General features: G+C 44.7%; 1 protein-coding gene across 2 annotated transcripts; it reads left to right on the top strand.

The window, feature by feature from the left end:
* Positions 1–2,632: 2,632 nt before the first annotated feature.
* On the top strand, positions 2,633–14,224 carry LOC124977311 (mast cell protease 4-like). Of its 2 annotated transcripts, none has more exons than XM_047540769.1 (5): positions 2,633–2,713; positions 12,351–12,501; positions 12,916–13,051; positions 13,261–13,515; positions 13,936–14,224. In XM_047540769.1, exons 1-5 carry the CDS (start codon positions 2,659–2,661, stop codon positions 14,077–14,079), a joined length of 741 nt encoding a protein of 246 aa, XP_047396725.1. In that variant the 5' UTR covers positions 2,633–2,658; the 3' UTR covers positions 14,080–14,224. The 2 variants fall into 2 exon arrangements, with proteins under 2 accessions (XP_047396725.1, XP_047396724.1); XM_047540768.1 differs by lacking the exon at positions 2,633–2,713 and adding an exon at positions 11,688–11,796.
* The last annotated feature ends 8,316 nt before the right edge of the window (positions 14,225–22,540 follow it).

The following is a 22,540-nucleotide window of genomic DNA, read 5'->3' as shown; positions in this document are numbered from 1 at the left end:
GGACCCTCACAAGAAGTAGAGAGCAGGAAGATGGAAATGCCTGTCTTGAATTCCAGGTCACTCAGAGACCTAGGACTGCCCTCGGAAGATAAGTAAAGTATAGCTCAGTCCCTAGCTGTAGGAAGCCACAGAAGGGCAGGATCTAAGTCTCTAAGAATCACTTGCTCTGATTGGGCACCTGAAGTGAAGACCACACTCCTCACAGATGTACAGCCCCCTCATCTTGCCCAAGGACTAGAGGAGGTAAAGATGGCCATATGCAGTGCTGCTGCCTGGGATCCCTGTCTCAGGGCATCTTCTTGGACTTGCTCCAGGAAAAGCAACTAGAAGTACACTGGTGCTCCTGTCCGGGCTTGTGGAGAGACCTACAGTAACCTACAGTAACAAAGATAAGTTCACAAGCAATGTCCCCAAATGTCCCCAAGACAAGAAGGCCCTAGGGCCATCTGGGAAAAGCTCTTACCCACAGTGTACAGACTGTTTTTCCTGGTTCATAGGAGATCCTAATTCAGCCTATGGACCTTGTTTCTGGGTCCTCAAGAACTGGGGTAGAATTGGAGACATAGACCTGGACTGGGGATGAAAGTCCAGGACACTGAAATATCTCACACTCTCACACTCCTTCCCTCTTCTCTCTCTCCCTCTCTCTCTCTCTCCCTCTCTCTCTCTCTCTCTCTCTCTCTCTCTCTCTCTCTCTCTCTCTCACACACACACACACACACACACACACACACACACTAAGTGATTTTCTTTTAGATAATAAAAGGTAGGAGCAAAGTAAAGAGGAGAGAGAGAGAGAAAGCTGAGGAGGAATTAGAATATGCTAAACTGGAACCTTCCTCCCTCTTATTCATGTGAAGAATTTAGGACCCTTCATGTGAGGCTCAGGGCTATGGCTGATATATGAATGTAAATAAGAAGATCTTCCACTCTAGGATCTCAAGTGTTCTTCATAAGTAAAGGGACAGTAAATATAATTCAGTAAAATGAATGATAGTCAAACTTCTTATTCCCATTGACTTGAAGCTCTATTATTACCAAACTTATATATACTAATTCCTAGTGTTATCATGCTAAAAATCCTCTGATCAATGCAATACTTGGGATTCTACTTCTTAGCAACAGCAGGTTGTTTGACTTCCAGGACTTGGTTTCCAGATCTCCAGTTCTTCCCATCCCCATTAGGTCTTCAGGATTGCTCTAGTAGACCAGCTGTTTCCCATCAGGTTCCATTACATTCCATGGCATTCAAATCATGCAACTGCCTAGGAGAGAAGAAAGGAATCAAGATACCCACCACACACCATGTAACCAGAGCTGCCCATCTGTTTTAAATGTTTGCTGTGTGTGTCATCTCTGGTAAATGGAGGGAACTGAAGAACATCATGCCAAGTGACATAAGCCAGACTCAGAAAGTCAAGGATCAAATGTTTTCTCTCATATGTGGAAGCTAGAGAGAGAGAGAAAAAAAAGAAATTAATAAAGGGGGAAATCTCACAAAAATAGAAGGGATACCAGTAGAGTAGACAAAGGGAATGGGGAGGGAAAGAAAAGGGAGGGCATGGGGAAGTACTGGGGAATAAAATCTACCAAAATATGCTGTATCCATGCACAAATATATCACAATGAATTCCACGTGTATTATGATTGTAGTGCACTACTTAAAATAATAATAATAAAGAAAGATCAATATAGTAGAGCAAGTGGGTCAAGGGAAGGGAGAAGTGAAAGGAAATGTGGAATGAAATTGATCAAATTATGCTATGTACAGCCTTCACTGGGGGACCAGATTACCTGGGCAGAGGAGACAAGAAACTCAGAATGAGTGACAGAGCTTCTTTTCTCCTCTTGTGGTCTCTACTTACATCCCCCAACTACCTTGACACTGAGGCATTTTAGACTTTTGAAATATCAAGTAGTTGATAACAGCATTGGCTTTATCAATGTTCAGGATCACACAATGAACTCAAGCCCAGTTGTCTGTCAAATCCCTCCATTAAGGCTCTCCTCTTCTGTCCTCTCCGTAACTCCTAGTACTGTCTCAACATCCCCTTACCACTCCACCCTTAGTCTCTACACCTCACCTCCTCCTTAGTAATTTGCAGTTGCTCAAAACTATCAAGAAATTGATGAATGACTGAGTTCTTGGCTAACGTGACTTCGGGGAGACCAGTGCTTGGCACTTGTGAATTTAAAAAGAAATTCTTGAGCTCTAGAAAAAATTAATCTCTACAAAGGATAGGTTTAGATGGAAAAATGCTGTTTTAGGAAATAGACAATTACCTAACCACAAATTCAAGATGCAGTGGGTCCATATTGCAGCTCCTGGACGATCTGACCCAGAGGAAGAGGACCTCACATTCTGCTTAATGTCACATCCCTTCTGTAGTCTCTTCCACTCTTCTGAGATTACAGTTTTCCTCCAGTGAATATGGTCATGCTCACCAGCAGCTGCCCCAAACCATGGTTCCTGCAACGCACTGCCACACCCCTTTCTGTGGGAAGGGAAGAGGTACAGTGAAAGTTCATATCTTGAAAATCACTAACAGTCAGAAGGAAATTGGTGGTCTGAGCCTGGCCCTCACTTCATCACCACAGGAATTAAAAGGTTGGGAGGAAGAAGGTGCCTCTTTAGCCCTGATCAGACTTTTGGGGAAGATGCTACCACTCCTGCTCTTCTTGGTGACTATCCTGCCCTGTGGCACTGAAGGAGGTAAGTGACCATCCCCACCCCAGAAGCTGGGGGTGCTCCACAGTCCTCATCAGGCTAGTGCTAAGAGTCATCCTCAACTCACTCCATGCCTCGAAGTTTGCTGAATCCCAGCTTTATCACTAGACAGTGATGCAGAAATTCTAGAAAACTACTTTCAAAGACACCTGGTGGGTCATACCTCTATCACCTTGAAAGTGATTTATTGGAAAGGCACTGACACTGGTGGAGGGGAATCACTGAAAATTAGGGCTACAAACTTCCATTCGCCAAATACAAGAATGGCCAGTTTTCATCATCTGTATTAAAATTGGAATTGTCATTTGGAATTAAAATTCCAATCCTAGATGTCACTCGGACCTTGTCCCCATTCAGTGAGCCACTAAGCTCCCCAAGGGCAGTTACCCAGAGGGTAACTGAGCCTGCAGTTTGGCCTCAGTGCTGCTCCACAGCAATGAAGAACAGCTCCCAAAGGACTCTCCCACCTCAGCCTTTCTCCATCTCACTCTGCTCCCCTATCCTTTGTACTCTTCCCTCTTTACCCTGAGGGCTCAGCACCTTAGGAAGATGAGCCTATGCTGTGTTCAGATTCCATTAGCAGATCTCTTCCCCACCTGCTGGACACAGCACATTTGAAGAGTATTCATTGTGCATCAGACAAGCTTTTGTAGGGTATTTATTATGTACCTGACTCAGGTGTGGGCACAGGGTGAAGCCAGAGTCTTCTGTCCCAAGATTACATCACATTCAGTTCTTAGAAAGCAGTCCAGTCGGTGTGTTTACTCACTCCTGTAATCCCAGAGACTCGGGAGGCTGAGGCATGAAGATCATGAGTTCAAAGCCAGACTCAGCAATAGAGAGGTGTTAAGCAACTCAGTGAGATCCTGTCTCTAAATAAAAGACAAAATTGGGCTGGAGATGTGACTCTGTGGTTGCGTGCCCCTGAACTCAATCCCTGGTAAGAAAGAGAGAGAGAGAGAGAGAGAGAGAGAGAGAGAGAGAGAGAGAGAGAGAGAGAGAGAAAGAGAGAGAGAGAGAGAAAAGAAAGAAAGAAAGAAAGAAAGAAAGAAAGAAAGAAAGAAAGAAAGAAAGAAAGAAAGAAAGAAAGAAAGAAAGGAAGGAAGGAAGGAAGGAAGGAAGGAAGGAAGGAAGGAAGGAAAGAAGGAAGGAGAGGGAGGGAGGGAGAGGGAGAAAGAGAGAGAGAGAGAGAGAGAGAGAGAGAGAGAGAGAGAGAGAGAGAGAGAGAGAGAAAGGAAGCCCAATGCTGGAAGTATACAGTTCACAAGGTGTCTGAGAAGCACTGGACAGAGAAGCAACCACCTTTGGTCAGAGAGTATATTCCAGCTCTTCTGGACAGTATCTACTGCATTCAGATCCTTTTCCTTTAACTTGTTTATGAAGTTTATTTAATTCAGAAAAAAGAATTGAGTTCTCTCATCTCTACAAGAAGAAATTGATAACTAGGGAAAGAATTGGGTCAGGCTTCAAGCCCACTATGCTACCACAGAAACCAAGACCCCTTCTCAGCGTGTGGCAGTCTGTCAAAGGGCTTTCTTCCCAAACCATGTCCAAGTTCACAGACTATTGCAGCATGACCATCCTGTCTTACAGCTACTGGGCTTGCCCTCTGGTTTCTATGAACACTGACATCCAGGACAAATTTTCTCCTTCAGGGGAAATCAAATGGAACAGAGAGGTGAAACTCCACTCCTGGCCCTCCATGGGATTTTTAAGATTCTATGATAGCAAACTGGTCAGGAAATAACTGTGATGGTTTACTGGTACAAGCAACTTTGTGATGACACCAGTTCACTGTTACGAAAGGTGAGAAGCACCTGGGTCTTTGTCATCCTGGGATTAACCAAGTTACCATAGCTTGTAAAAGTCCCTTAGCATATAGGACCAAGGACTTATGAGGAACCACCTGAGATTTCCCAAGCTGGTCCAAAATGAGCATAGGATACAAGATTGGAGAGTGTGAGAGAACGGGCTGAGCAGCAGGGAGGCTGTCGAAAACCCAGCCTTAGCTCACTGCAAAGAAGAGCAACACAGTCCACATTTGGACTAAGGTGGGGCACATTTTTGCCCATCCCTCCTAACAATTTGACTCAGCTATTCCTCTGCCTTAAGCTGAGACCTCAATCTGCCTTTCAGAGACTGAACTGTGGCTTGTATGACTAGCCGTATTGATTTTTACAGCAAAATAAATGTCACCTGGGGTGCTAACAACATTAAGAAAAAGGAAAACACCCACAGGTCATTTCTGTTCTAGAAGCCATCCCTCACAAGGAATATAATAATAAAACAGTGATCAATGACATCATGATCCTAAAGGTAACATCTTGCTGACTTCTGGTCTACCTGCACAGGTCTCTGGGGATCATTCGGCTTGTGCAGAGTCTCAGACCTCTCCTCTCCTCTAAGTAGGTGATCTGCTAGTCCCAGTGCAATATAAGGAGGTTGAGAGGCCTTTCAGACAATGGAGGGACAGAAAACCTCATCCCTGGTCTGAGCCTTCCTGAGAGGATGGGACCTCAATTGTCATCCCTCTTCTCTCTGACCAGTTAAAATACAAAGCTCAACTTAACACAGTTGTGAAGAATATTGCTCTGAAGAAGAGCCAGGACTGGGTGAGACCTGGGCAGGTGTGCAATGTGGCAGACTGGGGGAAACTGGCTGATGGCAAAAATCCTGACACACCAAGAGGTGGACCTGGATAATACAGAAGGAACAGAAATGCAGGTACTATAAGTCCATCTAGCTATGTGTGGAGAACCCTAAGGACAAGAAAGATACTGGTAGTATAAGGTAGTAAAAGTTCAGCCACCTTTGAACTTTTTAAAAAGGGACAGAGTAATGCTGAGGACACAAGGCTGATCTGGTCTGGGTTGAGCTGGGAAGAGAATGCAGCTAGGCAGAGACTCTCAGTCAGGTGGATCCCAGCACCTACCCACCTCCCTGCCATTCAGGACTGAGGCAAATGGTGACCACTTTCCCTTTCCCTTCTGAAACCATAGGCCATTAGTGAGGAAAGAGAATACACAGAAAACGAACCTCAAAGCAGGTAAACCAGAGGGGCCTATGCTAAGACTTCTCCCTTTTCTGTCCACAGGGAGACTCCAGGGACCCTTTGTGTGTGACAGTGTAATCCAGGGCATTGTCAGCTATCAATATACTACTAGGAAACTTCCTCAGGTCTTTACCAGGATCTCAAGCTTGATGGCCTGATAGTAGTGAACTCTTCAGACATAGCTAGATGATAGGCCCTGTCATCTGGGATAGTGTCCACCCTTTTGGGGGGACAACTATTTAACTCTTAATAAAGACTATCTCTTGGTAAAGAGGAGCTGATTTCTCTTTCTTCCTTGAATATATTCTTCAACACCTTCTGTGCACCACATCCTTCTCCACCTTCTTCTCCTCCTAGTTTCCACCTTCCAAACACTTCCCACAAACCCAAGGACTCAAACCCTGTGCATTGACCCAGTCCTGTCAGCATCTGTTTATGTCAGAAACAGTCTCTGACCAACGGGAAAGGGGCTTTCTCCCCTGAGAAGCAATGGAGCTCATTTCCAGGGAATCTCAAAGATGTCTTTTACTCTTTCCTGAATCCAGGCCAGCCACAGGAAGAGGAGAAAAGCACCTGAGATCCCTCTCCAGTGTCAAGGAGTTGACTGGTTCCAGGAGGCCCATTCCCACCCACCCACCCCCCAGTCTCCTCCATGGCCTCCCTCTGGCCACGGATCCAACAGTCTCCACTCTGAGCCACTGTCCCAACTAGGATCTGTCTGTCAGCTCCCACCAGCTTATCACAGTGATCAGGGTAAACCAGGCCATATGTGCCACTCCTCTCCCCAGAGCAGAGCCTGTGAGAATGTGACAGACAGGCTATGTTCACAGACCTGTTCACACACCTCCCACATGAACAGGGCCAGTTCAACCTTTCTTCTCCAGCCCAGCACAAGCCACAGTCTTGGTGTGGACTCAGTGCCAACCTCGAAACTTGTCCACTTAGCCACTTCAGTGGCTTTCAGACTACCCCATTTACTGAGGGTATTCTGGGAACTAGGTACCACAGTTGCAGCAACCTCAGAGGTGAGGTGAAGAGTGGAGAGGAGAACATCACAGTCTGCTCCCAAACCAGAAAAGGTGATGAAGGGGGCTCCTGGGCCTTCATAAATCATGACTGACTTGGAATCTATCCATGAAACAAATGTTTCACTGGCACCTACTCTATTGAACACTGTTTTCCATTACATTCTCTTCTCCCTCAGATCTAGTCTGTTATTAGCATGTTTTGCTTCATTCATTGAATCCTTTATTTCCAAATTTTCCATTTTGTTTTTTTATCTCTTTTTGTAGAAATTCTCATTTGAATCACGTATCATTTTTGTAATTTCACTGAATGTCTATCTGTATTATTTCACATCTCACTGAGTTACTTTAAGATCATTACTTTGGATTTCTTTTCAGGCATTTCATAGATTTCCTTTCTTTGGGGTCTGTTGCTAGAGAATTACTGAGTTCTTTGGATGGGCCATGTTACCTTGCTCTTTCATGTTTCTTATGTGCTTGTGTTGATATTTGCACATCCAGTGGAAGAGTTGCCTCTACCAATTTTATATTACTATATCCATTCATCAAAACCTACAAAAAGTGCCTAAAAAGTGTAAAATATTACTGCATCTAAATTAAATCCAATAAACAAGACTTTTTTATAATGGACCAAAAATTTTAACAGACATTTCACAAAAGAAGGTATAGAAATGACTGATAAGCACAAGAGAAGATGTTTCAACATCATCAGTGATCAGGGACAAATTAATACCTACGATAATTCTACTTATACCTAAGACAGTGTTTAAATTTAAAAGAAAGAATGTGAAGCAACTGGAACTCAACTGACTTTTGACAAACATGCCAAAAAAATTAGAAACAATTGTTTGCCTCTGAGCAATGAGACCAAGAATACTGAGTGATTGAATTGTTGCTTTAAAAATACCTTCTTGGGGGGCTGGGGAGATAGCTCAGTCGGTAGAGTGCTTGCCTTGCGAGCACGAGGCCCTGGGTTCGATCCCCAGTACTGCAAAAAAAAAAAAAAAAAAAAAAAAAAAGAATACCTTCTCTAGTATGTGTCTCTGTGTACACAGAAGTTTACACTCAAGCTCATGTGTTTCTGTAATTAATTTAAGTATTTCCAGGTTAGTTTTTTAACAAAAGGAAAAGGTATATTCATATCCATATGATTTGGCAAATTTTATTCTCTTATTAGAACCAAGACTGCTGATAACAGGTAAAGAATGTAAAACTTGTCTCTAAGTCTCAGTTGGGGCGGGGGAGAAAGAAAAGAAAAATCACCCAGAGAAGGAGTAAATCCAGTTCTGAGGAGATCAACAGCCCAAAACCCTGCTGAGGACAGTCACATAAAATGCAGAGTCACAAAGCCCTGCACCCCAGCCCTTTCCATCACGTCCCCATCCAGGAAGGTAGCTCCTTCTAGTCAGCCAGTTCCACTGTTGTATAATGGTGAGGGGAATGATATCTCTTAATTTGATCAATGATGGAATCTAACTATTCTTCAGACCTCAATTCAAATGAAGCTGTTACCACCTTACTAGAATGGACCATGAGTTTATCTTACCATCCCCCAACGTATTATGTCTCTCCATTGCAGCATGATGCTATTTGTGCTACAAACAGGGGTTTACAGATTGTGATCTCCTTTGACACAGGAGATCCTGTGACACAGGAGATCTCCTGAGACAGGCATCTAATTGAATTTCCATCCAGGTAGTTTTGACTGATACACTGCATGAGTGAGTGGCATTTTATCCAGAAACCAAGAGTCTGGGAGAAATGGAGAATTTTGATAGCTAAGTAAACATAAACATTGTTGTTGAAAATTTTCATATGACAAACAAAGGAAAAGCAATAGAGGGTTGAAACTGGGGGAGATAATGCCAATTTGTGTCATATGATTATCAAGGAATCCAGACCACATGTAAGAGGCCACAGAACAAAGGGAAGTTGAGTAACTTGAAGACACGAAAATAGTGGTACACACTTATCCAAAACAAACAGGATACAACTAATTACCCCAGCCTTCAACTTCCCAAGCATGACTCAGAGAACAATATGTCATTGTCATGGGGCTGGGGAAACCCAGGGCATAGGAAAAACTGCTCTACAGAACAGGGGCTGGAAACAGAGTAGAGGGTCCCAGAATCAGTCATATATTGTAACTGGATCAGGACAAGTACTAGGAGATGTATTTTATTTCTCTTGGCCCCTTAGAGTTCTAATGCAAATCAAAAGAAGCCAATTCAGTTCACAAACTTTTGGAAGAGGTTAATGAATTTGGGGGTTAATAATGGTAAAAATAATAATAATAATAATAATAATAATAATAACTAACAGGGTATTTTTGATACCTGATCCTTTATCTCCTCCCCCCAAAAAAATCTTGTATTTAATTCTCACTATTGTTAAACCCATTTAACAGATGGGAAAGAGAGGAACTAAGAGTGATGAAGAAATTTGGCCCAAAGTCACAGAGCTAGTGGGGGTGTTAATAGGTAAGGGCTTCTAACCATGTACTCAATCCAACTAGCTCCCAAGTGCATGGCCTGAATAAAGCTTCTGTAAGAAAAAGATGAATCCTTTCCCAAGCTGTTGCAATGTGATCTTTGCCCCTTTATTCAGAGGTATTTGTTTTGGGAAATCCAGTTCTCTTCTTTTACCATTCCCCTTACAAACTCTGCAAGAGATCTTGGTGCCTAGATGCTTTCACTATGGCAGCACCAATAGACCAACAAAATGATCAGAACTATAGCAATCATGCATGGCAACTTAGGAAAGGGAAATTTTTTTTTTCTGAATGGTTGTGTTAAGACATAAATAAATTCAGGAATGACTGACTATAATGAAGATCATTATTATCTGGGATGTCACTGGTTTCAGATGCTGGAAGGCTAATGACAGAGTCCAGAGTAGACTCCTCGGTTGGGAGGAATCTACTCACCCTAACTGAAATCATAGAAGAGGAGAGCATAAGAGGCACTAAGTCCGGGTTCTCTGACTCCAACACTGACTCAGGAGCTGGCTGACTCCCTACTGGCAGCAAAAACAAATCCCGTGTTTCTTGTAGACATATGAAAAGGACGCTTGGTGCCACTCAAGCTTCCCCACAGTCCACTAGATGTGAGAAGGTTGCATTAGATCGATTCTAGGAACAGAGAACTGTCCATTGCTGGCCTGTACAAGGCTGGGAGCTGATAGAGGGATAGCCACCATCACAAGATTTATAAGAGAAGCATCTCAGATGCAAGGGACTTCACCCAAAGCTGTGAGGAAGAGATGACTGAGGACTACCTAGAATGAGTTCTCCATGAATGGAGGGACTGGTGGAAAGAGGTGAGGCAGAGCAGGGGACAACACAAGGCCAACTGTCACAGGTCTGCAGTGAGCCTGCTGCAGAAGTAAGAAAGCAAAACAAGGAGCTCTCCCCATCAGCTCACTCCAGCTCACCTCAGAGGAAGTGACAGGGAAAGGGGACAAAGGGAACCACTTCTCCCACCTTTCACTTCCCTGGCAACCTCATTCACTGGCACTTGCTAGCTCCAGCACAATCTAAGAGAAAGGGAGATCCTCAGGCATGAAGGAGAGCGCTAGAAGAAAAGGTTTGTAAACTACAACAAAGATCAGAAACAAAGACTTTTGAGTAAAGTTAAATAAAAGAGAACTAGAACTACCCCAGCTATGGTGTAAAAGAAACAATTTATCTAGTCCCTATCACTGGAAATACACTCTCTCATCATCTGGCATTCAGTTTAAATTCAACATGAATTGTTGAACTTCTGGACATTACCAGGAACTTCTGGAGAGGGAATGTTCACGACATCCTGTAATCACTGAGGAAGGTGTACAATCATGGAAAATTCCAACATGGATGGAACCATTAAGGTCAAGCTAATTGCCTCCCTCCTACCCCCATTCATTAGTCTTCCCTGAAGAATCCAGCAAGGAGCAGGGTGAAGTGATGCACACCTGCAGTCCTAGGTACTCAGGAGGCTGAGGCAGGAGGACCCCAAGTTTGAGACCAGCCTGAGCAAATTATCAAGACACTGTCTCAGTATTCAAAAAAAAAATTTTTTTTAAGGGCTGGGTTGTAGCTCAGTGGTAGAGCACTTGTCTAGCACGTGTGAGGCCTTGGGTTTAATCCTCACTACAGTAAACAAAGTGGAATAGAATGGGAAAATTATGGGTTTAAGAAACTGACCATTATACTTTGGATCTTACCACTGCTGTATAATATTCTGAGCTTCCACTAAGTGCTCATAATATGTATAATACTACTTATCCAAAAGGCTCACCACCAAGATTAAGTGAGAGCTCGCAGGTAAATTCTTTCAGTGCCAAGCACATTGTATTCAAGAAATTCTCTTCCTTCTACTCTCACTGCCACATTCTATTATTCTACTCACTATTTGGACACAAAGTTGGACTGATATTCCACCTTTGTCAACACAACTATGACCTGCAGGCCAGATCAGCCTGCCACCTCTTTTTGTAAGCAAAGATTTATTTAAACACAGTCACACTCATTTGTTCACATAATGCCTGTGGCTGCTTTTGTGCTACCACAGCAGAGGTGAATAGTGGCCACAAAGGCAGTACGATCCTCAAAGTTAGAAATAATATTTGGCCATTTAGAGAAACAGTTTGCAGAACCCTGTTCTTGATTTGTGTTCAGATCTGCTACAGGAGAGCTGCTTTGGATGGGGAAGGTGCGTGTCCGATCCTGGGAACCAGCACTCCTGGGATCTGACCACAGCCTCAACTACAGCACAGCAGATAGGAGTCATGAGAATGTCTGATAAGGAAGGCAAGCAAGCCAGAGTGACACACAAAACTTGATGAGGCAGGCTCTGTGGTTTCCAGCCCTCCCATTTCTTCTACTTCTGTGACTATAAAAGCAGGGACCTAGGAGCGGTGACACAGTAATCTTACCATGGGCAGCATCACTGGGAAAATGCAGGCCCTGATCCTCTTGGTGGTGGTTCTCTTTGCTCCCGAAGCTGGAGCTGGTGAGTCTTGCTGGACCTCCCTGTTCTCTGGGTCTTCAACTCCCACCCCAGAAGTATTGGCCTGGGTCAGGGAAGACCCTAAATCAAAACTGCAGGATCTCTTTGCAAGTTTTCCAGGGAAATCTCAACCTGGAAGAGTCAAACTCTTTCTTTCCATCACTGGCAGTTTCCCAAAGACAAGAAGTCTTGGGTAGAGAAAGAATTAGAAAACTGATTCCCATTCGCCTGCTTTCCTCAAGATACCCACAATCCAAGGCCCTTCTCTGGCCTTGCCCTTGTATTAAGGAGGTCAGGGTGAGGACATGAAGAAATGTCTAAATGGAAATGACAACTCAGAAATAAGACTGGGCATTTTGTTCTGAAAAGTAAGATGGCAAGTCACAGGGTGAACTGGGGTGGGGAAAGGCAAAAGAAAAGGTGCGTGGAGGGGCTGAGCCCTATCCTTTCAAGAGATGAGGACCAGGCTCAGGTGTACGCCCTCAGCATCAGTCCATCTTCCTCATCCGACGCTATGCTGAAAGGTTGTGATTGGGGACCTGGGGCTCTCGTTCCAGAGGAGATTATCGGTGGTATGGAGTCCAAGCCACACTCCCGGCCCTACATGGCCCATCTGGAAATCATCACTGACAGTGGTTCTGCTGCCAACTGTGGTGGGTTTCTCATAAGTCAAAAGTTTGTAATGACAGCTGCTCATTGTGAAGGAAGGTAAGAGGTTTTGGCTTGTTCTTTCTTCATATGAGGAAGTGGAGGAACCAGAGTTAAAGACAACTTTGAAGTAGTCTGAAGAGAGATTTCCCTGCCCTCTTCATTGCTGGCAGGTCAGCAATGTTTATTGGGTGGACCTGGACCATTTCATTGGTCATCTCCATCTCCAAAGGCCAGGGATTTGTACAGGGAAGCCAGGTCAAGGCAAGCCAGCACTGCCCTTCTCATTGCCGTGCAAGGAGAGCTTGCACTCAGGGTGCAAGTGTGTCTGCCAGAGCCCCACCCTCCTGAAAAGACCTGAGTCCCTCCAGTGGCTCTGCACAGGGAAAGAGGAGGGCCTGGTGTCAGTTTTCTCAGAATAGGCACTTGTAAGGAGACAGGCACTTTTACTGCCTCTGTCTTCCCTCTCAACAGGAAAATTACTGTCACTCTTGGTGTTCATAACTTGACACAGGAAGAATCCACATGGCAGAGGCGGAAAGTTGCAGAACAAATTGTTCACCCGAATTATAACTCCTTTACCAATCTCAATGACATCATGTTACTGAAGGTACCATTACCTTTCTTGCCCTTCTCAACTCCCCCTGCCTCCAGTCTTCTCATGCCTGCGCCCTTCTCATTTGCTCAGGTCCCACCCTCCCACTCCAGATCAACACAGCCACACTGGGTAGAAACTCTTGGCCCTGCCTCAGGGAGCCTCTGCCGCACCACCCATCTTCCAGGGGCTTGGCAATTCAGCTCTTCTCCCTCCCCTCACAGCTGCAAAGGAGAGCCAAGCTGACCCATGCTGTGGCGACAGTCCCCCTGCCCACCCGATCTGCCCTTATTCAACCTGGGAGAGTGTGCCGGACAGCTGGCTGGGGGAAAACAGGAGTGATGAAGCCAGGGTCAGATGTTCTGAGAGAGGTGAAGCTGAGAATCATGAATGGAAAGGCCTGTGACCACTTTCAGCTTTACGATCACAACTTGCAAATCTGTGTGGGCAACCCCAGGAAGAAGAGATCAACATTCAAGGTGACCACACACCTGCATGTCCTTCCCACATACAGAGACAGCATCCTTGGGAGGAGGACCAGACACAAGTGGTGTCTGTGTTTGTGGCTTCCTAGTCCTCTAGCAATAGGAATCCTCCTTTTAGGACCCCTTTTCCTTTATCCAAGTCCTACCTCTTACCTTCCTATCCAGTCTGCCACACAGGGCTCCAGAAGAGAAAGGAAGAGGGTGGAGGGGTCAGGATCCGGAGCAGTGGGCCCAGGCCAGAGAAAGAACACAGGCTTTAAACCCCAAACTGATGACCCCATGGGGGGCCAGGACTGCAGCCCCAACTTTGGGTACCTTGGAACTAGCTGGGATCTCATTGAACCAGGGAGAGGGGAGAGTAGCAGGGGTGGAGGGGCAACAATCTGCTCATGATCTGCTTTCTCTAACCCACAGGGGGACTCTGGGGGCCCCCTTCTGTGTGCTGGGGTGGCCCATGGTATTGTGTCTTACGGACGTGGAAATGCAAAGCCACCTGCAATCTTCACTCGTGTCTCCCCATATGTGCCCTGGATTAAAAAAATCTTAAAGGGCGATTAGCTGAGAAGCTGCCCAGCCTGAGGAAGAGTTCCCAAGCCAGAGCTCTCCCTGGGTAGCCCCAGGATTTAATGGGAGCCTGGTCCCAACCTAAATCCAGGGAGACTCTTGGAGATGCTGATGATTGTCCCCAGTGAATAAAGATGCATCCTGCAACATGCGTGCCTGTCTCCATTCTGTGCTCACAGCCAAGCACTGGTTTGCTTCCTCACCCATGTCCCCATCTAGCATGACTGAAGAAATGTGCTGGGCTCCTTTCTTGCTGAGTTAATAATTGTGACTACCAATTTCCTTGCACATGATGTGGTGTGGTGTTGTAGATTATTAAAGGTAACCTAAAATAAGTACATCCGCACAAGAGGATTTCACCTCCACAGTCAGATAGGCACAGATTTCCCTTCTTTCTCTGCTGACCTCTCTTCTTCCTCCTCCTCCTCTCAAGTCTCCTCCCACAAACCTCATACCTTAGTCACTGCAATTCATCTGCCTGCTGCAGCAAACTTCCCATGACCATGCCACAGATGACCCTAGGCCTGGCTGCTGATACCTTGTGTCCTTGACACATCTTCACCAACTGCCTCAATGCTATGTCTGCAGCCAGAGGAGCATCTGCCCTCAGAACTTCTTGGGATGGGTTGCTGACTACAGAGGTCACAGCAGAAGGAGGGGATCAGCCCTTTCCACAGCTGTACACAGGGAAAGCCCATGCCAGCCCAGGAGAGGGGTCCCCAAGAACATTAGGGTGAGCCTAGCCCCAGAACTACATTAGCCACCCAATTCAACTGTCATCTTCCTTAGAGATGACAGTGTCTACAGGTCTCCCAGAAGAGGAATACCTGAGTCAGATCAAGTTCCCCCAAGTGACTTGCAGTTCTCTGAATCCCATAGCCACCACCCTGCCACCCTACTATAAAGGAAAGAGAAAACAGGGCATGGACTCCAGACAACTATGTAGCACCTGCAATTAAAGGGGACACACACAGGGGAACACCACAGTCCCTAGATGCCTAAGAAAATAGGAATGACTCCTGATAACCACACTGAGAAACTGCTGCCACCACTAGCCCCATTCCAGGGACCCAGCACCTCCACCTTCCCCACAGTCTGCCAGTCCACAGACCTGGGCTTCCAGTTTTGCCACTAATCAGTACAGATGTAAAGTATAGAAAGAGAATGCACAGGACTGACTATAAACTCTCCTCTAACTCTATGTGAAACAACAAGCACATGTGGGGGGGGGGGGAACATTTTCAAAAATAGATCTCAAAAATTAAAGACCCAGCTGGGCATGGTGGTGCACACCTGTAATCTAGGGACTTGGGAGGCTGAGGCAGGAAGATTGAGTTCAAAGCCAGCCTCAGCAACTTAGTGAGGCACTAAGCAACTCAGTAAGATCCTGTCTCTAATAAAATATAAAAAGGGCTGGGGAGTGGCTCAGTGGTTAAGCGCCTCTGGGTTTAGTCCCTGGTACCAAAAAAATTAAGACTCTATGTTGGACTGTAATTAAAAAAGTTGATTTTTTAAATTTTCCTAACTCTGATTTACACTTGTAAAATTAAAGAACAGTTTTTAAATGTGGAATACAAAGAGCAGAGACACTGAGTATAAATTTCCTTAGAAGACTCAAATGCACACTAAGTTGCAGCTAGGGCCCCATCACCTCTTTATCCCCAGATCCAAAGGACAGCAACATACCCAGGTCAACACTTCTTCCCAAGAAACTGAACAACTGGATGTGGGGAGAGAGTGGTGAGCCTACCCTGCCTTCTTGGTCAATAAGAAGTAGTGGGACAGTGGAAGCTGCTGAGAACTGGACTGAACCTACAAGATGAATTGGAAACCAAGGGCTTCCAGGAAGGTCGTCACCACAGACAAAAGAGCATCACATGGGCCCCTCATGTGGAAAGAGCAGTTGGTGGCCCAGTTAACACCCCCCCCAAAAAAAAAGATAAGAGCATCATTATCACTAAGGCATTAATTCTGAGTTGTGATGAATGGGACCCAATTAGTGGGCTGCCTGACAGACACAGAGAGATAACAGCATCACAAGGTCAGCTGAAGAAACGGTCTAGATAAGAGTGTTGCACAGGGTAGAAGGAGCAGCAAGGCCAGGCAGCAGCTTGGTGAAGGCTCTAGCCAGCAGGCCCCCTCCCCACTGCCAAGATACCCAAGAGGAAACTCAGTTCAGTCAAAAGCATGGTGCAGGAGAAGCCCAAGAGCCAAGGGGCAAGGTTGTCAGCCATACCTGCTGCAAAAGGAGAAACAAAGTCAAAACAGAAAGCAAGAAAGGATAAATCTTCAGACAAAAATATTCAAATAAAAGGGAAAAGGAAAGCAAAACAGGCCAAAGCACTCAACCAAGATATTAACAACTTACCTCCAAAAACAGAAACTAAAGACAAGGAGAGTCCAACCTCTAGTAAAGCAAGAGAGAAAGAAGTCAAGTCTGATTAATCATATGCCACATCTTATCACTGGTCTCTGTCTCTCTTCTTATACAACCCAGAGAAATATTTTTATCAACTATTTTGCAAACACAAGTTTTTTATTAGTTTGCAAAAAAAATTTAAGTAGGAATCAATACCACCATGTGTCATTTTTTAAGTGTTCATGATTTTATAAGAGGTGAAGTCATTTTCCGGTTATTTATTTTTGGTACAACAAGAAAATACTAGGATGTTGGACTATAGGAGACTCTGACTGTGCTGTGTGTCTGCCTAACACTCACTCCCTGGGGATGAAGGAGTAGTTTTTGTTTTTTGGTTTTTGTTTTTTTCATCCCATAATGCAAAGCTACTAAATGGCAATTTGGAGTCACATTCATGCATTTAATGTTTTCAACAGTTGTAATAACTTCTATTCCTGCATTGTAGAATTGTTTCCTAAAGGAGTCCTGGGGTCAGATGCAAGCTCAACTCTTCCTGAATAGGTTCTTGATTGCTGCTTCTTGATTGATCTTCTTGAGGATATCAGACTCACTTCTTCACTCTTCCAAAGTGGACTCTGCCAGCAATTCTCCAGTGCACACGAGGGAAATAATAGAAAGAGAAACTGCTGACTCACACTCTGGGAACTATGGGTCTCCTCTTTCCCAAAGACCTCCATTCAGACTGACTGGATGTGCAGCACCCAGGACACCCCCTGGTGCTCCATGAAGGGCAACCGCAGGTAGTCCACAGTGTGCTGGGCCCTGGTGCACTCGAGCCCACACAGGCCACCATTCCACTGCCACTGGTTGGGAAGGAGCAGACCTCAAGTGCTAGAAACCAACATCCAGGCATGATGGGAGGAAGTCTGTAAACTGACCAGCAAGACATTGCAGGTGTTCTCTAGACCCCCAGAGAGACCCTGCAGACCAACCCACGCATCAGTGAGACACACATTTCCCAGGATGCTTCTTTGGGAGCTGACCCACATATCTGATGCCAGTCAAGATGGCAGTCAGATTGTGGACACTTCAATCAGCAAGGTGACATGGACATTACTTCTCCTTCTCAAACTCAGAAGGAAGAGGAAAAAAAAAGAAAGACTCTGGTCAGTGGAGTCAAGAAACAGAAGCATAATTCTACTCTGACTTAAATACCAAGGTTTAGGGTTAAAAGAGAACCTGGCCAAGGAACCAGAAGATGTGAATAAATGGGGTCTTTGTGTTTCCAGAAGAGCAGAATTGTCCAGTAACCCATCTCCACCTCTCACCACCCACCCAATTTTCCAGTAATAAGACTTCAGAAAAATGGCAAAATTCCAGTAGAGACATCCTAATGACCATATCTTAATGAGCCTTAAAGATGATTGCTGTGCGAGTGTGGCCTATCAGGACATCTGTGCTACCAGCATCGTCCAGTCTGCTTATCTGCTATTACCAGCTGCTGAGTTGGAGGCTCTGCTTGGAGATTTCAGAGTTCTTCCAGCCATTTTTGCCAGCGTAATTACATGTCTTTGATCCTGGCATGTCTATAGCTGACCAGTGCAGACTCTGCCTGCCTCTGTATTTTACATATGAAAACACCTCTGTCTCAGAGTAACTTCCTTTGGCTTAGAAGAAAACTGATGTATTGCAGGGTGCAGTGGTGCACGCCTATAATCCCAGAAGCTCAGGGGGTTAGGGATAGGGTTAGGGATAGGGTTAGGGTTAGAAAATAAAACTGATATATTGCAAAACTGGACCGGAAGCCAAGCCAGGTAAATGGCCATCTATGTTGGGTTTGTCCCAAGTACGTGAATCTGTTGGCTGATGGGAATGAAGAAAGTGATGAGTTCCAGGATTCTTCTGGATGGGCACTCAGCCTGTGAGTTGCCCACTAAACTCTGTACTGCCCTCTGGGGCCACAACCTCCCTAGGGTCAATGCTGTTGCCTGCCAGGGCCTGGACAGACTGTCTACACCACAGAACTCACTGAGGGCCATCTTTTTTTTTTTTTTTCATTCTTGGTCTGGGGATGGAACCCATCATTGTCACAAGTCACACCCCTTGGCACAGTGCAGCCCTCTCAGAGACCCTCTCACATTCACATTGTGTGAACTTGTCCTTCAGTCCCCTTCCCACCCAGGCATGAAGACCACCAGGCCACCCACACACTGTGCTACATCGATCTTTTTGAACTCATCAACAACTCGACTCCAAGAAGCTGTGCAGCAGCTCCTGAAACAGAGCCATGGGAATGGAGAGTCTTGGCCTCAGGCCCCTGAGGGCAGGCATGGCTGCTCCATGGCTGTCACAGGAGACCAGGCAGCAAGGGTGTGCCAGCTCACTTACCTCTGAAAGGGTTGCCCAGGTGGAAAATAAAAGGGTCGTGTCAGGGTTGTCTCCTGTGTCAGAGGACCCCAACGCTGTCTTGACATGAGCAGAGGACAGAGGTGGTTATGGTCAGTGAGTTCGCCAGGTACCCACAGGCAGGAGGAGAAGAGTGGTGGCCCATTCGCTAAGATGTCCCTTGAATTCCTGGCTGCACCTCAAGCTAGGCCCAGGGGAACATGAAATACCTGAGAAGGAAATGGGTAGCCAGGGCCTGGGCAAGGACAGCCATCAAGAGGAACCTGCTCCATCCCTGTTGAGGGTTAATGTGGTGCCCATTCATCTTGCAGACTACTACCCTGGGTGACCAAGGCAGTGGGCGCAAAAGAAAGATCCATGCCACCTCCCACCCTGCTCTCGGGTTCCAAAGAATGGAGGTAGTCTCAGGTCAGACTTGGAGGTGCAATTTCTTTTAAACCTTGAGGTTTATTTTCATCTGTGATCTTCCATTTCTGCAGTTTTTCCTGCATAACATGTTTTGATATGTAGTATTTTCTCTGGTTTCCAGATATGTGCCGTTTTCCCATTTTGCATGACCCCAATAATAGTTCCCATGTTACATTGACCAACTAATTTTTTTAAAAATTTTTGTAGCTGCAGATGGACAGCATGCTTTTTATTTTATTTATTTTTTAATGCAGTACTGAAGATTGAACTCAGTGCCTCACATGGGCTAGGCAAGTGCTCTGCCCCTGAGCTACAACTACAGCCCATGACCCATTAAGGGTATTTGTTTTATACAGGGAAGGAAATGTTAATTATGGTGATCACATTTTATATACATGTATTGAAATATCACAACGTGATTCATAAATATATACAATTATTGCATATTAACAAATATTTTACAATGTGAAAAATGGAAGTGCTAATAAAACACATTTGATAATTACACAATGTATACATGTATTAATTTATCACATGCTAATTCATGAATTTGTACAATAAAAAGAATTAAGCCAAAAAAAAAAGTGGAGGAGTCATTAGGGCTGCCCTTGTGGCTCAGTGGTAGAACACTTACCTAGCAAATGTGAGGCACTGGGTTCCACCCTCAGCACCACATAAAATAAATAAAATAAACGTATTGTGTCCATCTACAACTAAAAAATATATTTTAAAAAAAAGAAGGAATTATTGCTGGGCACTTTGGTGTATTCCATGATCTCAGTTTCTCGGGAGATGATGGAGGATTTCAAGTTCAAGGCCAGCCTCAGCAACCCAGTAAGGCCTTGTCTTCAAATAAAAAAAGGTCTGGCGCTGTAGCTCATGAGCAGAGCAACTCTGAGTTCAATCTCCAGTACCCACCCCAAAAAAGAAAGTATTGTTTTGTTTCTTAAAAGAAACCACCCCCAGTTTGTGGCTGTCCCTGTCGGAACTGTGTGCACTTTGTAATAACTTTGGTTTTGGTGGTCCAGTTTCCCCAATACCTTTGTTAATGACTGTGAAAGATTACAAATCTGAGTATATAGGTTATATGATATTAAACCATGAATCAGTAGGACTTGCATAACAGTTATCAACTTTTGAAGATATTTATATTTTATTCCTTTTAAGAAAAATGTATCCCCAAATGTTAACAGGGTAGCACACAGCAACATGCAAAAGAGCCAATTCCTCTTAGGGTATTCGTGGTTGTTGGGGCTCCAGTTAAAAGCCCAACAGGAAAATATCTGCTCTCCACTTCACCCTGATGTTAGGGCCTCCCTGGGAGTCTGGGATGGACTACCCTGCACCTCAAATCCCCTGGCAACTTTCACCCTTGTGTAAGGTTTGAAGGAGTTCTTAGGGCTTATTGTGTTGCATGCCCTCCACAAAAAAATGTGGAACATATGTCGAATCCCAGTGCCTCAGACTGTGACTTTTTTAGGAAATAGGGTTGTCACAGGTGAAATTAGTTAAGATAAGGTCACACTTAAATAGGAGGGATCCTGAACCCAAAATGGCTGGTGTGTTCTTGGAAGAAGAGTGAAGGGAGCATTCCTCAAGCTTATCTGACAGCAGTCACTGACACCATGGTCTAAGTAAGCCAAACAGCCTGGACAGAGAAACTGAGGTAATGGTAAAGACTGGCCATGGAATGAAGGTCTTTGCAGTTGCTGAGGCTGAGTTTGAACTGAGGGGAGGACTCGTTCTGACATGCATCACAGAAAGCTGTGATGTGAGCTCACCCACGCTGCCCTGCCTCATGCTGTGTGCAGGAGCTTGCCATTCCCCCAGTCCTTGGTCTCAGACCTGCTGCTGGGCAGAATTGCTTAGGCATGCTTGGTTTGTTTACACTACCGACATATAGTTCACCTATAGGCTGACTCTGTTATACTTTCACAAGCGTGTTAACCTGATTGGATAATGTGCCTATATATGTCCTGTGCAACCCTAAATAAAATTATATCCGTGCCTTCAGACCTCGATCTCTGATGCCTGAGTGAGCACACTGGGTAAGGTAGGCATTGTTCGTCCTCACCCTCAGCAAACCCGTCTCTGACCATCTACAGAAGAGAACACACTGCAAGAGGCCCTGTGAAGACAAAGGCAGAGATGAGCAAAGTGTCTGCCAGTCGAAGAACACCAAGGAGGAACCCCAGCTGCCACGAGAAGCCAGAACAGAGGCTGGAACGGATCCTGCCTCACAGCCCACAGAAGGAACAAACCCTGCTGACACCTGAACTGTTCCTGTGGTTAAGCCCCCTGGCAGGTAGAACTTTTTTGCAGTGGCCTTAGGAAACTAATACAGTAGTCAAGACAGAGTTTGAAGAATGTCATATTTTCTTTAAAAATCACCATTTGCTCTCATAAATGTTTCTTACTGAGTATGCTTTAGATTCATAAACATTTAGCCATTCAAACATATCGGAGAAAGAATCCGTGAGAAGTGAGGTAGAGATCTTTATAACCACATTTACTGAGTGTAGCTCTACACTACTTCAGGGAACTCTTCGTTCTTTTTTTGTTTGCTTCAATTCATATCCAAATTTATTTTTTAAAAAGAAATACCTACAGTTTTCCTCCAGATGAGCATATGGAATACATATTCACAAAGCAGAAGCACTGGGGATATGGCTCAGTGGTAGAACATTTGTCTAGCCTGTGTGAGGCCATATGTTTAAAAAAAAATCATTGTGTCTCCTGTCAGAGTTTCTATTGAAGAAAAAAAGGTGACTCTTTTAATGAAATAAACAATTGATTGCATTTCATGATTGATGACTTCATGTTATACTTTTTTCTTTTTATTGTTTTTTTTTTAGCCATATATAACATTAGGATTAGAATTTGTTTTCACATCATTACAAAAGCATGACATACAATTTGCTCTAATTCAGTCCCCACCCAGTACATTCCCCTTCCCTCCCCTCCTCCCTTCCCCTATTCTCTCTCCTCTACTCTACTGATCTTTATGCCATTTACTTTTAGGTTTGTTTGGGGTTTTTTATTGTTGTTGTTTTAGTTAGTGTCTTGTGAATATACATGATGGTGAGATTCACTTTGGTATAGTCACTATATTTAGGAAAATAGGTCAGATTTATTCCACTGTTCTTCCCATGTCCCATCCCTCCTCCCTCCCCCTCAATCTCCTTTATCTAGTCCACCAGTCTTTCTCCTATTTTGATAAAAATCCTCCTTTTCCCTTTCTCTCTCTTTCTCTCTCTTCCCCACTCCCCCACTGATTGTGGA

This window comes from Sciurus carolinensis, chromosome 2 (assembly GCF_902686445.1).
Source record: "Sciurus carolinensis chromosome 2, mSciCar1.2, whole genome shotgun sequence".
In the NCBI taxonomy this organism is placed as follows: domain Eukaryota; kingdom Metazoa; phylum Chordata; class Mammalia; order Rodentia; family Sciuridae; genus Sciurus; species Sciurus carolinensis.
Note: the sequence above shows the minus strand (reverse complement) of the source record. Positions and strands in the feature narration are given on the sequence as shown.

What these genes read in the sequence shown, in the direction of transcription:
- LOC124977311 (XM_047540768.1), top strand. Translation starts at nt 11,721, where the DNA reads ATGGGCAGCATCACTGGGAAAATGCAGGCCCTGATCCTCTTGGTGGTG. An exon ending in TGCTCCCGAAGCTGGAGCTG is followed by an intron (nt 11,797 to 12,350) that starts GTGAGTCTTGCT and finishes CTCTCGTTCCAG; the next exon opens with AGGAGATTATCGGTGGTATG. An exon ending in ATGACATCATGTTACTGAAG is followed by an intron (nt 13,052 to 13,260) that starts GTACCATTACCT and finishes CTCCCCTCACAG; the next exon opens with CTGCAAAGGAGAGCCAAGCT.